General features: G+C 36.0%; 1 protein-coding gene across 3 annotated transcripts in view; it reads left to right on the top strand.

The window, feature by feature from the left end:
• The window catches only part of USH2A (usherin), a 300571-nt gene that overhangs the window by 127149 nt on the left and 157768 nt on the right, over positions 1 to 15654 (top strand). For all 3 annotated transcript variants that reach the window (XM_086345320.1, XM_086345318.1, XM_086345319.1), the window contains exons 8-11: positions 9 to 303; positions 1201 to 1385; positions 1849 to 2070; positions 3185 to 3278. In XM_086345320.1, coding sequence (XP_086201446.1) covers positions 9 to 303; positions 1201 to 1385; positions 1849 to 2070; positions 3185 to 3278 — 796 coding nt within the window. The remainder of the gene's footprint in view (positions 1 to 8; positions 304 to 1200; positions 1386 to 1848; positions 2071 to 3184; positions 3279 to 15654) is intronic.

A 15654-nucleotide genomic window follows, 5' to 3' on the forward strand; every position in this document is an offset into this window, starting at 1 on the left:
TCCTACAGAGAGATTCAGGAAGTTTTCTCCAGAGATCTACCCAGATTGCATATCCAGTCACATTGCCGTTGCCCTGGCAGCCACCCTCGTGTCCATCGTTTGGAACAGCGGTACTGCATTCCTAATGACGCAGAAGACACAACCAAAAACAGGGTGTTACGGCTGAATCCTGAAGCCCATCCTCTTTCTTTTGTCAATGATAACAACGTTGGTACTTCGTGGGTGTCACATGTGTTTACAAACATGACCCAGCTTAGTCAAGGAGTGACCATTTCCATAGATTTGGAAAATGGACAGTATCAGGTAATTCGTAACAGTGGGATGCGTGTTAGTTTCCTTTGCATATTTCAACAAGCTACCACACATTTAATAGTTTTGCAATCATAAATTTATTCTCTTACAGTTCTGAATATCAGAAGTATGAAATCAATGTTGACAAGGCCATGCTCCCTCTAAAGGCTGTAGGGAAGAATCTTTCCTTGCCTTCTTCAGATTCTGGTGGCTCCTGGCATTTCTTGGTTTATGGCAGCATAACTCCAATCTCTGCCTCCATTTTTCATGGCCCTCTTCCTTGTACATCCAGGATTACCTCACCTTGAGACCCTTAATTATACCTGCAAAGACCGTATTTTCAAATAAGGTTGCAGTCACAAGTATCAAGAGTTAGTACTTGAACACATCTATTTGGGGAAACAATTTAACCAGCTATAAAGTGAAAGCTGAATTAGGCAATTGACCATTACTTCATCAAAGTAGTGTATCATAACCTATAAAATAAAAATATATCAAAGATATGCAGGCCCTAATTTTCTAGAGATTTGTATCAAAATCATATGAAATATGAAAACATTCTTTTCAATATTAAGTAGCACAAATTAATGTAAACTGTAGTCCTTATTGTAAATAACTATAAGAAGAAATATATAACAATTATTTTTAGAAGTAATGTTTTGTTCATGTCTTTATATGAAATGTATTAATTTCCACTTTATAAAATCCTTGAGAAGAGGGACATATATGCAGTTATAGAATGTGTTGCCTTTACTGTAGGCTATGGAATTTCTGATGTCTAATGAATATTTGGTAATTGTCATTATAAGGAAGTAAGCTATTATGTTTGAACATAAAAATTCCCATGGTTTGATTTATACTGATGGGGTCAAACTTAAAACTTCAATGACAATTATCATTCATTTTCAGGTGTTTTATATTATCATTCAGTTCTCTAGTCCACAACCAACAGCAGTAAGGATTCAGAGGAAAAAGGAGGACAGCCTAGATTGGGAGGATTGGCAATATTTTGCTAGAAATTGCAGCACTTTCAGAATGAAAAACAATGGAGATTTGGCAAATTCTGATTCTGTCAACTGTCTTCAACTTCCCAAGTATGAATGTTTTTTAAAGTATTATCTTTGAATGCAGTTAGGAGTTAATTTGAATAGACTAATGTGCAGTAGTAACCTGCATGCAAGCTAGTTAAGCTGGTAGAGACTTCCTCTACCACCAATTTTCTTGAGGAAGATTTTTCTAAGACTATTTCTTAAGCTGAGTTTTAAACACTGTTTAAAATTCCCGTAAGACTTTATAGAGTATCTCTTGCTTACAGTCTCACTTGTGCTTTAAAATTGATTTTCAGATTAGCTACCAAGTTATATATATTAATAGGATTTTTATTATGTCCTCAGGGAAATGTTTTACTATATTTTCTGGGATGCTTTCGTATTGCTTGTGTATAAAATAGATGAAATGTTTGTCTCCAAGAATGAAGAATTCAAGCTATTACTGTTATAATGTCTGCTTTGTCAAAAAATATGAATAGCTTTTCATGATTTCAAATTTCATCAACAGTTTTCCTCCATATTCCTGTGGGAATGTCACGTTTAGCATCCTAACACCTGGACCAAATCAGCGTCCTGGATACAATAATTTCTATAATACCCCATCACTTCAAGAGTTCGTTAAGGCCACCCAAGTACGACTTCATTTCCATGGGCAGTACCATACGACTGAGACTCCTGTCAGCCCCAGACACAGATACTATGGGGTCAATGAAATCACCATCACTGGAAGGTAGGCTCATGACCAAGGTTCTGAGTGTGCTTTTCATGATGAATCTCGTGTCCAACAAATTTTGTCATACTCATTTAAAAATACATTAGCCTTTTAGAGAAAACCAGATTCCAGTCTCCATGTATTGACATTATTTCCTATTCTAAGATTTTGGGGGGAGATTTGTATGTGGGTCTTTGATGTACATAATATCACATTGTTAGGAAATCAATTTTCAAAAGCTGTTGGGTTTAGAAGTTATGATACCCTGAGTCCAACTTAGAAAAGAATTGTCAAATATTTTGCTTATTTTTTTCTGGAATATAATTTTCAAGTGTTCTTGAAATCAAAGAGAAGAAGCTAGATTTGCAGTTACAACTGTAGTCCCAGCTAGTCTGTAAGTACTGAGCTTGATCTCCATAAGTTCACAGTTTTATGAGGAATATCTGTTTTCTTATAAAGGAATAAAGGAAAATTATAGGACACTCTAAGGAATTTATAAATATCTGGCTCTAGTAGAGAACAAAGTTAAATAAATGAATAGTTGGAAAACTACAAGATAGCGTACTCCCTAGTATGGAAATGCTGCATATATAGACTCTACTTAGAATTGGTTTGCGCTAGAAGAATGATATATCCTGTGAATAAAGCACATATTCATAAGCAGACTGGAATATGAACATATAAATGTTATTTGTTAAGTCGTAGCACAATGAAAAAATAGCTATTAAGTTTTCACCATCTAATTTTGAGGAAAAAGACCAATTGAAATGTGTGAACTTTATTCTTCAGTTTATTCTGAACTTTGTAGTCTCAATTCTGTTTTTGGTAGTTTCAGTAAATGCCTTTTCATGACAGTTTGCCACATGGTTAATATTGGTACAAACCACTCAGAATGAGTTTGGAAATCAACTTCACTTTTGGATATTGATGAAAATCCTTCCAATACTTCAGTGTTAATTTAAAACTGTTATGAATATTATCCATATGACTAAAAAGGACCTGAATTTTGTATTGGATAATAGACTTTGCCTCTTGTTGTTAAATTCGCATAGTGGATACATACATAGATCTTTAAATATACTCACAGTTGGGTTGGTGTTTCTAAGGAGTTGTTCGATGCTCATGTCCACAGATGTCAGTGCTATGGTCATGCCAATCACTGTGACACAACAAGCCAGCCCTATAGATGCCTCTGCTCTCAGGAAAGTTTCACTGAAGGACTTCATGTGAGTTCTCTGTTTATGCGTGGGAATCTCAAAGAAGTGGGTGGGCTGTTGAATATAAATCCTTTAAACTTGACTTGGTCTAACTTCTCCTTGTGAGTAAAAGTAAATTGATATGAACTTAAACTGTTAATTATTTCAGAAAACATTTTCATAGAGAAAAATGAAAGCTATGAGTAAAGTTGAAAACTTTATTTAAAAATACTCTGTGGGAGAAATAACAACTAATACTAAACCCAGAGGTTTTCTTTTTCCTTTTTTTTTCTGTTTCATCAGCATTATCATATTTTATACAGCAACTTTTAAGGCATATAAATAGATGGAACTAAGAAAAGGATCAGATTGCTACACCTAAAGGGTACATTTGTGCAAAGGTATATAAAAATATCTTTATGTGATTGCATCAATCAAGTTTAATTTATTGCTGATATCAGGAATTTTAATTAGTAGTTAATTTGAAAATCTATAGTGAAATCGCTTAGAAGTTACATTGCTTTAGTTTGTCTCTAATCATCGGGGTAAGTTTCATACTTGAAGTGGAAATTTAGCTTCATCTTTAGGAATAAGAAGTAAATGAAAAAAAAATTAAGAGAAATTTGTTAGAAATAAATATTCAGCACAAACATCAGTAATAGATGATATGAAAGAGGGTTACAGCAGCAGAGACAGGATTACAGCAGAAATAAAAGTAAAGAGTATGGCATCTTCAGTAAATGGTGTTTGAAGCAATTGGCTGCCAATTTGTAAGAAAATAAAGTTACCTACCTCATGACATGTATAAAAATCTAGGTGCTTAAAGAATTAAATGTAAAAACAACTGTAAATTTATGAAAATAAAGGTTAGAAAAAGAATGATTAACACTTTCACTTTCATATATATCCACACATATACATTACATAAATGCATTCGTATTTAACTGGAAGGATTATAATAAATAACTTACTGATACATTAATAATGCTAGGTAAAATAATAAATGAATATAATTTTAAGAAATTACCAGTCCTATGTGACAGAAATAAAGTATTTTATCCTATTTATAACAGTATTTTTGAAATTTTCTACATTGAATATGTGTAAACAATAGAATAATAAAATATATTTTATAACTTAAAAAAATATTTCTAAATTTCAGGTGGGGTCTATATAAGCAAAACATATGAAATACAAAATAAAGAAGCATATCAGGAGTCATAAAAAAGTACTGACATTCTGTCATACAAGTATTCTTTATAAGTGAAGGCTTCTCTCGTGGCTCAGATGGTAAAGAATCTGCCTGCAATGCGGGAGACCTGGGTTTGATCCCTGGGTTAGGAAGATCCCCTGAAGGAGGGCATGACAGCCCACTCTACTATACTTGCCTAGAGAATCCCCATGGACAGAGGAGTCTGGTGGGCTACAGTCCATAGAGTCGCAAAGAGTCAGACACGACTAAGCGACTAAGCACAATAGTGATAAGTGATGGGGCTGATTGAAAATATTTAACAGATAAAGATCTGAGATCCTTCTAAAAAGGAAACGCACACTATTTTACCTACAACTACAGATCACATTTCTGACACCAGATATATGGGTTTTTTTCCTACACCAAGCAATTCAGTTCTCTATGGATACCAACTGGGTGTACTACAATTTAATTCAGTTCTGACACTAATTGGAATTAGCACAGACCTCATGGGTTTAGAGCTTAGTCCTAGAAGACATCACTCACTTTAGATGCCAACTGCAAGTAGTGAGTCCCCAGGTTAACTACAACTTCTGTCCGACTTAGCTACAAATTAGAAGTTCCCCTAATGCACTCCTTGGGCTTGATAATTTGCTAAAAATGCTCACAAAACTCAAGTAAATAGTTTACTTATTAGATAACCATTTATTATAAAAGGATGCAATTCAAGCACGCCCAGATGGAAGGGATGCAAAGAGAATGTCAGAAGGAAGGGGAACAGAGTTTCCATGCCCTCTCTGAGCATGCCACTGTCTATGTGTTTAGCAGTCTGCAGGCTCTCAGAGCCTTTTCAGGTAGAATTTTTATGGATACTTCATTACACATGATTGATTTAATCATTGGCCATTGAATTTGACCTTGAGCCCTTCTCACTTCCCTGGAGATCTAGAGGTGAGGCAGAAAGTTCCATCCCTCTGACCACTTGGTTGTCTTTGCTGGCACCAGCCCTTATCCTTAAGGTGTTTCCAAAAATCATCTTGTTAAAATAAACTCATGTGGATAGGGACTTGTTATGAATATAAAAAAGATATTTTTTTTAACTTTTGGTTCTGGAACTATTTTAGGAACTGGGAATAGAAACCAAGTTTATAACAAAATATGCCCCTATCACTCTTACCAGTTAGGAAATAACAAGAGTTTTAGAAGCTGTGTGCCAGAGACCAAAAATATGTATTTTATTATGTCACAATCTCTAATACACAAAGAACACTTAAAGAATACTAAGGAAAATAATTAATACCATTTGTCGTTCAGTCACTCAATCATGTCCAAATCTTTGCAACCCTATGGACTGCAGCACACCAGGCTTCCCTGTCCTTCACTATCTCCCAGAGTTTGCTCAAACTCAAGTCTGTTGAGTCAGTGATGCCATCTAAACATCTCATCCTCTGTCGTCCTCTTCTCCTGCTCTCAGTCTTTCCCAGCATCAGGGTCTTTTCCAATGAGCTGATCCTTTTAAACAGGTGGCCAAAGTATTGAAGCTTCAACTTCAGCATTAGTCCTTCCAATGAATATTCAGGGTTGATTTCCATTAGGATTGACTGGTTTGATATCCTTGCTGTCGAAGGTAATAATATTAAGGGGCTAATATACTAACAAGCAATTCACAAAGAAGACAATTTTCAACAAATGCATCAAAGTTTACCAACTTCACTTTTAATTAGGAAAGTGAAGATTATAATAAAATTTTGTTTTTAGCCTATCAGATTAGCAACAAATTTCAAAATTGATGACATTTAGATTTGAGAGAAGATGAATTTTGAATATAACATGGTGGAACTCCCAACTGGTACAAAATTTTTGGAGGATTATGTGGCCATGTGTATATTAAATTAAGGGGATTCCGTGGTGGTTCAGGCAGTAAAGAATCTGCCTGCAGTACAGGAGACTGAGGTTCAGTCCCCGGGTGGATAAGATCCCCTATAGAAGGGAAGGGCTACCCACTCCAGTATTCTTGCCTAGGAAATCCCATGGACAGAAGAGCCTGGTGGGCCACAGTTCGTGGGGTCACGAAGAGTCAGACATGACTGAGCAACTAACACATTCACACGTATTAAATTTAAGTTGTAAATACAGTGGATTACTTTATGTAGTTGTCATTCTAAAAAGCTGTTCTTCATTGACAAGAGTATGGAATGGTTACATTTGTATCTTTTGTTATATAAATATGAGATTATACATTAGTGTATTTTAGCTTTTAAAATGGCAGCACTGTCTCTTGATTCTTATATGACTTGCATGCCTTCTAGATGTTCCCGACTTGTGTGTTGTTAGTCACTTCACTCGTCTGTGTAGTTTGTTTTAGAATTTCATGGAATATCTTGTTTTAAAAACCATCTGTAAAGGATTTGACAAACTCCATTTTTGTCTTCTGAAATTCTTAATCTAATTTGTTTTTCAACTACAGCATTAGTGTGTATAATTCAATGGCAAGAATATTTTCTGAGATGCAGCATTCCTCTGACACATTTAGAACGTCTTGCTAATCTTTGGTTTCAACTTAGGGTCTTTGATTTGATTACAGCCACCTTTATTTCTATGTGCTCAAACCAAAACTTCCACATTCTAATTCAGATGTCCGTTTGAACCTATCCTCCAGATCATGGATTCATATTGCTGATTTTTTAATTTATACATTTGGTCTTTGCCACTAGTTAATCGATTTGAAAGAAAGAATCTTCTATATTTTTCAGATATCTAACACTGGAGTCTTTGAGTGTGATTGTATTAGTATATCATGAAAAAGTCTCTAAACATTGATTTTAATGTTTATATGGCTTACTGTATTGTTGCAGAAGGAAATTATTTGAATTAACTTCATTGATTCACTCTTTATTCAGCTGTAATTGTGTATTTAAATTTTGGGCAATTTGATTTGCTCTTGATATTAAAAATGACATTTATACTGTTTTTCTTGACTTCCCTGGTGGCTCAGACGGTAAAGCCTCTGTCTACAATGCCGCAGACCGGGGTTCAATCCCTGGGTTGGGAAGATCCCCTGGAGAAGGAAATGGCAATCCACTCCAGGACTATTGTCGGGAAAATCCCATGGACAGAGGAGCCTGGTAGGCTACAGTCCATGGAGTCACAAAGAGTTGGACACGACTGAGTGACTTTACTATACTGTTTTTCTTAGTGTTGTCTCCTTTTGATCATTTAAAATAGACACTTCTGTTTTTGCAGTCAGTGATTTCTTTTATAACCTCACTCCTCCCCAAGTCCACTAATAACTCAATTTAAAAGTGCTCTGGGATGAACTGAGTAGGACAGTTAGATCTGAACAGGTTTAGTAAATGAATACCGCTGCTGCTGCTGCTCCTAAGTCGCGTCACTTGTGTCCGACTCTGTGTGACCCCATAGACTGAGGACTGCCTAATACTTTCATTTGATTCATTGTTTTTTGAGCCTCTCTTGCTTTATTTTGGCTAGTTAGTTCCTCTCCCGTTTTCTCATCCCCATCTCCCTTCCTATTCATGCCCCATCCCATATTTTTCCCTTTTCTCTCTCTAAATGCTCACAGTTCAATGATTGATATCTTATGATTCTTGGGTGATTTCATGCTTCCTCTTAAAAATAGAGCCATTAAATAAGTCAAGGCTCATGATTGGTTTCAGAAGTCAAGTTGGGATTTTCAGACTTGGTCTCCAGTGGTGACTGTTGAATTATGAACTAGTGAAATAATTAACTATAATTTATGTTGAGAATATGTTTTAATGCTTCTTACTTAGACATTAAGTGCCTTTGAAAACAAAAGTTTAAAAGTTAACTTTTATGTTATCTTCCTTCTTGTAGTATTTTGATAATTCATGAATTGTACCATAAATAAAAGAGCAACAAATATCATTCACTTCCTTCCCAAATGCAACTGAAGGGAAAAAGTCAATAAACTGTTAAGCTGAATGATTTCTCAGTCCTATGATATTTTCAATAGTGTGTTGAAAATGAAAAATGATTTTATGAGGTATTCATAGCATGACCTTTTCTTTTGTTATCATTCTAGATATTTTAATACATGTGGGACTTATATCTGAAAAAATTCCCCTACAGTAATTTGAAAATATTCAAGTGTTTTTCACATTGTTTCACTTTTTAAATAACAAGTTTTAATATAAGCCATCCATATCCTATTGGAAACAATGTTCTCTTTAAAGATCTGGACATAATCCAAAAGGAGTGTCTTCAATTTCACAGTATTATGCTAGCCATTAATAATATTACTCAATAAACAGGACTTCTGTGACTTATATTACAGCCATTTGGCAAACAGATGAAAACGTAAGCCTTGAAAATATGCCAGTTCTTGGCAACTGTCAGTCCTATGAGAAAGTGTTTTTAGCAGAAGTGAAAATGAATGAAATTGGGGGAATGGAATGGTGAAATCAGAAGTGTGTTCATATACATAGTCATTCTAGAGACTTTTCTGTAAAATATTTTTTGCTTGTAAAGTTGATATTGCAAACTGGTGGTCCTCAGGTGGGAACAGTGTTCAGTTTTTTAATTTCCAAGAAGAGTTTTCACCTTCCTTCCTTCCATCTTTTTATTACATCTCCGAGTTCTCTTAATTAGAAAGTCGTCCAACACGGGCATGCCCCCGTTCCCCATGGTAACAGCTGGTTAACTCATGGTAGCAGTTACCCTCTCTAGAGCATCATTACTCTTCACTTGCCACTGTATTTACTACTATCCTTAGCCGTATATCTTGTGACCTCATTCATGTTAACCATCTGGTCTTCAGACACTTTTAAGCTTGTAAACCCTAAAAAATAAAACTTACTCTAATATTTGAGACGTATACTAGTAGATTATTCTGGGTATAGTAAGATCAGCAGTCTGTTTCATTGTTCCTATTTATTTTGTCCATTCATAAAGTTAAAAAAAAACTAACAAATAACCCAAAACAACTCAATATCTGTAACCAAAGATACCATTGATTCTAAGATGAACTTGAAGTCATACTTACTTTTTCTTAAACATTCCACTGCTTTTTGTGAAACTTAAAATACTTATCTCGAGGAGGCTCACTGATTCTCCTCAGTGCTGTTGGACTAGGAACTCTGACATATTTTGGTATGGTATCGGCAATTTTAAGGCTTTAAACACAATGTGTTATGCTTTGAGCATAATGTATTATGGTTACCATAAATAATAATGGCATATTTCATTAATAGAGAAAAATTTGGAGCATTTGTCACATTTCTTCCCTCCAAATGACTGAAGCAGTGAGTAATTAATTTACTGGTCCATTTTAGGATTAATCTATGGCAAACAAATCCCAACAGACTAGATACTATTCAATGACTTTTGAGCAGAGTTGAATGTTTTAAAGTAGATTTCAGGATTACATGGCATCAGGCTTCTAATGGATCATATGATTGTTGATACTGTTTTAAAATGCTTAATGTTATTTGACTAATAACTGTCACTTATACATATATTTTTAATTTTTAAATAGTTTTTTGATAGAATTATAAATTCATATACTGTAAGTATTTATCATTTTTAAGATGAGTTCAAAGAGTAGTGTAAGGATTCATTCTATGGGGGAAAAAACTTATGCATTCAAAAGACAGTTGTTGTTGTTTTTTTCCTTTTTGTTGTGTATGTGTGTGTGTTTGTGGGGAGAGTGCTAACTCTAGCAAGCAATTCCTGAAGTCAGGACATCAGCTTCAACCTTTGGAGGTAAAGCAGCATTGATTACAGTCTTTCCTTAAATCCTAATGTCAGCCTGAGTCCAGAGTGGGAGGGGTGAATGACTGTTGCCCAGTGGCAGGTATTTTTACCCATTATTTTTCCTTTAATCTTCACAAAAGCAAAGTTTTTATGCTTTCCTGCTATCCATACCAAAGGCCTTTGCGGAATATGTTCCTAATAAAGAGTAGGAGATCAATGGTCAGAAAAAAAAGAAGCGATACAAATATTTCTTGTTCTCTTTACCAAATTTCACATATAGGAATATCTTGTTTTTCTTTATAGAGTGACTTTCTTGAAGTATGATTTGCATACAATAGAATATACCCATTTAAAAATGTAGAGTTTGAGTTTTGGCAAATGTATAGCCTTGTTGTAATAACCACCCTGATTAAAATATAGAACCTTTTCCTCTCTGCAAGCTCTCTTTTGTGCTCCTTTGTAGTCAATATCTCCCCACCAACCCTGTTTGAAGAAACCACCATTTTGTCATTGTAGATTAATTTCATACCAAAGAGTTATTCAATAAATATTATTTTGATACATAGACTTCTAAATCCCACCCCACCCCAACTCCTTTTTACTTTTTAGATCATTTCCTAGCTAGTCATATTATTAGCTTTATAATAAAAAAGTACTTCTGGTCCACCTGCTCAGGAAGTCCATTATAAATTTCAAAAATATATGTTAAGTTCACAGGTGCAGAATACAACCTAGGAATTGGAAACTTGTATAAGGAAATAACTAGTATATATCAGATAACATGGTGGCATAGCTACAATATAGCCATTAATTCTTTTCTCCTCCTATCTGGAACTTTATTTACCTGTTCTAAGAGTTCAAGTATTGATAGAATCTAGTTTTAAGAAAAGTGTTACCAGTTGAAACTTGCATCCTTAGAATTTTTCATTTTCTTTTAGTAGCTGTGTTCACCTTTCAAAGGCTGTGGTCCAAGAATGATGCAATGATCAGTTCCTCTGCCAAGCACTGGCACTTTGTTGGCTGCTTAACTATTCTTTCATCATTTTGTGACATCATTATCTGCAAGGGTGGCCAAGCATTCATGGAGCAATTTATTAGTAACCGTGAATACTCCTTTATTCTTTGGCTCTGATTTGTGACCCTTTTATAACATTAATCTTAGATTTTATGAATTAACTAAGATCAAACTATCAGTATGCATTTTGTTAGTATTATAAATAGCAGAGCCAGCTTAAAACATTTTATATAATAACCCTTTCTACCATTCAACAATTTGAATCGTGCCATCGTCACACTCTACATTGATATTTATGTAAATGAGTATTTCCTGTTATTTTAGAGAGTATGTTCCATTATGGAACTTAAGTCCAGAAGTATGAGTCATCATGACTAACTTGTGTCATATTTTTATTACACATTGAGCTTTCAGTTCAGTTCAGTTCAGTTGCTCAGTTGTGTCCGACTCTTTGCAACCCCATGAATCGCAGCATGCCAGGCCTCCCTGCCCATCACCAACTCCCGGAGTTCACTCAGACTCACGTCCGTCAAGTCAGTGATGCCATCCAGCCATCTCATCCTCTGTCATCCCCTTCTCCTCCTGCCCCCAATCCCTCCCAGCATCAGAGTCTTTTCCAATGAGTCAACTCTTTGCATGAGGTGGCCAAAGTACTGGAGTTTCAGCTTCAGCATCATTCCTTCCAAAGAAATCCCAGGGCTGATCTTCAGAATGGACTGGTTGGATCTCCTTGCAGTCCAAGGGACTCTCAAGAGTCTTCTCCAACACCACAGTTCAAAAGCATCAATTCTTCGGCACTCAGCCTTCTTCACAGTCCAACTCTCACATCCATACATGACCACAGGAAAAACCATAGCCTTGACTAGACGAACCTTTGTTGGCAAAGTAATGTCTCTGCTTTTGAACATGCTATCTAGGTTGGCCATAACTTTCCTTCCAAGGAGTAAGCGTCTTTTAATTTCATGGCTGCAGTCACCATCTGCAGTGATTGTGGAGCCCCCAAAAATAAAGTCTGGCACTGTTTCCACTGTTTCTCCATCTATTTCCCATGAAGTGATGGGACCAGATGCCATGATCTTTGTTTTCTGAATGTTTTCTATTTGCTAACAGAAATTTTTTACTCTAAATTTATTTCATTTTATATTATAGTTTTGTAATACTGATGAATTCATTTTCATGTAACTAGCATTTAGGCAGTTTATATTATAGAGTCTACATTAGATGTTCGCTTCATGAGTCAAAGTCAAGAATTTCATTTCCTATCTGACACATGGATGATATTATTAATCTTTGAAAAACACTTATTCTTGTTTCCCTGAGATAAGTATGTACCTAAACACCTTGAAAATGTAAGTTTAAAACATGAAAAAGAGGTTAGGAGCAAGTGGATAGATTAAGACAGCTTTATAGAATAGAAATGATGAGCATATAAAAATGAAGACATATGGTATTTAAAGGGATAAGGGTAAAGAATTGGCAAAAGTTGAGTAATGACATGATCCTTCTTAATCCTAAATAGGCTATGAAAAATACACTGATAATATATAGTGATTCTGATGATTGCCAAAGACCAAGAGTAAATTTTAAAAAGTAGCCAGAGAAAAAGATAAATATTTATCGATATGAATTTATAAGAAATTGAAACTTCGGATATCTCAATTCACGATAGAAGCCAAAAGACAATGGAATAGTACCTCTGAAGTGCAAAGAAAAAGTAACCAACAAACCTAGAATTGTATTTGTAGTTAAACTATCATTTAAACACAAAGGATGAAAAGTACAATTTATCTCTGACAAAAATTTATCAACTTTACCACTGGTGTAGATTCACTAAGAACATTTTTAAGGATATATTTTACAAAGAAATATAATTATTTCAGGAAAAAGGCCTGACAGGCAAAAGTGAACTGTGAGCAAGTAAACTAGCCAATACATATAAGCTAGGTTACCAAAATCAGACTGATTATATTCTTTGCAGCCAAAGATGGAGAAGCTCTATACAGTCAGCAAAAACAAGACCAGAAGCTGACTGTGGCTCAGATCATGAACTCCTTATTGCCAAATTCAGACTGAAATTGAAGAAAGTAGGGAAAACCACTAGACCATTCAGGTATGACCTAAATCAAATCCCTTGTGATGATTATACAGTGGGAGTGAGATATCTGATAGATAGAGTGCCTGATGAACTATGGAATGAGGTTCATGACATTGTACAGGAGACAGGGATCAAGACCATCCCCATGGAAAAGAAATGCAAAAAAGCAAAATGGCTGTCTGGGGAGGCCTTACAAATAGCTGTGAAAAGAAGAGAAGCAAAAAGCAAAGGAGAAAAGGAAAGATATAAGCATCTGAATGCAGAGTTCCAAAGAATAGTAAGAAGAAATAAGAAAGCCTTCCTCAGCAATCAATGCAAAGAAATAGAGGAAAACAACAGAATGGAAAAGACTAGAGATCTCTTCAAGAAAATTAGAGATACTAAGGGAACATTTCATGCAAAGATGAGCTCGATAAAGGACAGAAATTGTATGGACCTAACAGAAGCAGAAGATATTAAGAAGAGGTGGCAGGAATACACAGAAGAACTGTACAAAAAAGATCTTCACGACCCAGATAATCACGATGGTGTAATCACTGACCTAGAGCCAGACATCCTGGAATGTGAAGTCAAGTGGGCCTTAGAAAGCATCACTACGAACAAAGCTAGTGGAAGTGATGGAATTCCATTTGAGTTATTTCAAATCCTGAAAGATGATGCTGTGAAAGTGCTGCACTCAATATGCCAGCAAATTTGGAAAACTCAGCAGTGGCCACAGGACTGGAAAAGGTCAGTTTTCATTCCGGTCCCAAAGAAAGGCAATGCCAAAGAATACTCAAACTACTGCACAGTTGTACTCATCTCACATGCTAGTAAAGTAATGTTCAAAATGCTCCAAGCCAGGCTTCAGCAATATGTGAACTGTGAACTTCCTGATGTTCAAGCTGGTTTTAGAAAAGGCAGAAGAACCAGAGATCAAATTGCCAACATCCGCTGGATCATGGAAAAAAGCAAGAGAGTTCCAGAAAAACATCTATTTTTGCTTTATTGACTATGCCAAAGCCTTTGACTGTGTGGATCACAATAAACTGTGGGAAATTCTGAAAGAGATGGGAATACCAGACCACCTGACCTGCTTCTTGAGAAATCTGTATGCAGATCAGGAAGCAACAGTTAGAACTGGACATGGAACAACAGACTGGTTCCAAATAGGAAAAGGAGTATGTCAAGGCTGTATATTGTCACCCTGCTTATTTAACTTCTATGCAGAGTACATCATGAGAAATGCTGGACTGGAAGAAACACAAGTTGGAATCAAGATTGCCGGGAGAAATATCAATAACCTCAGATATGCAGATGACACCACCCTTATGGCAGAAAGTGAAGAGGAGCTAAAAAGCCTCTTGATGAAAGTGAAAGAGGAGAGTGAAAAAGTTGGCTTAAAGCTCAACATTCAGAAAACGAAGATCATGGCATCCAGTCCCATCACTTCATGGGAGATAGATGGGAAAACAGTGGAAACAGTGCCAGACTTTATTTTTGGGGGCTCCAAAATCACTGCAGATAGTGACTGCAGCCATGAAATTAAAAGACGCTTAGTCCTTGGAAGGAAAGTTATGTCCAACCTAGATAACATATTCAAAAGCAGAGACATTACTTTGCCAACAAAGGTTCGTCTAGTCAAGGCTATGGTTTTTCCTGTGGTCATGTATGGATGTGAGAGTTGGACTGTGAAGAAGGCTGAGTGCCGAAGAATTGATGCTTTTGAACTGTGGTGTTGGAGAAGACTCTTGAGAGTCCCTTGGACTGCAAGGAGATCCAACCAGTCCATTCTGAAGGAGATCAGCCCTAGAATTTCTTTGGAAGGAATGATGCTAAAGCTGAAACTCCAGTACTTTGGCCACCTCATGCGAAGAGTTGACTCATTGGAAAAGACTCTGATGCTGGGAGGGATTGGGGGCAGGAGGACAAGGGGAATGAGGATGAGGATGAGATGGCTGGATGGCATCACTGACTCAAGGGACGTGAGTCTGGGTGAACTCTGGTAGTTGGTGATGGACAGGGAGGCCTGGTGTGCTGCGATTCATGGGGTCGCAAAGAGTCGGACACAACTGAGCGACTGAACTGAACTGAAGTAATAATCTTGTTTAATAATAATATATTAAATAATAAATGTAAACTCAGTAATAATATGTGGTAGAGTTTATAAAATAGCAAGATACTATTAAAATGGACATTAAAAATATAATTAAGGGGAAGGAAAATATCTTACTCCACCCCCTTCTAGTCATCCTGCTACACCTAACAGGTCAGATTGAAGGACTGTCACACACTCACTGAAAGACTGAGACCCAATATAGGGCCATAGAACACTTCTCTGATCCCATATCTTACCACCACATTCACTAAAGGCCTTCTTTTCTGGAGTTTCTTC

The sequence above is a fragment of the Bos grunniens genome, chromosome 16, assembly GCF_055505025.1.
Source record: "Bos grunniens cultivar Pamir isolate PY7600 chromosome 16, Bosgru_T2T1.0, whole genome shotgun sequence".
NCBI classification, from domain to species: Eukaryota; Metazoa; Chordata; class Mammalia; order Artiodactyla; family Bovidae; genus Bos; species Bos grunniens.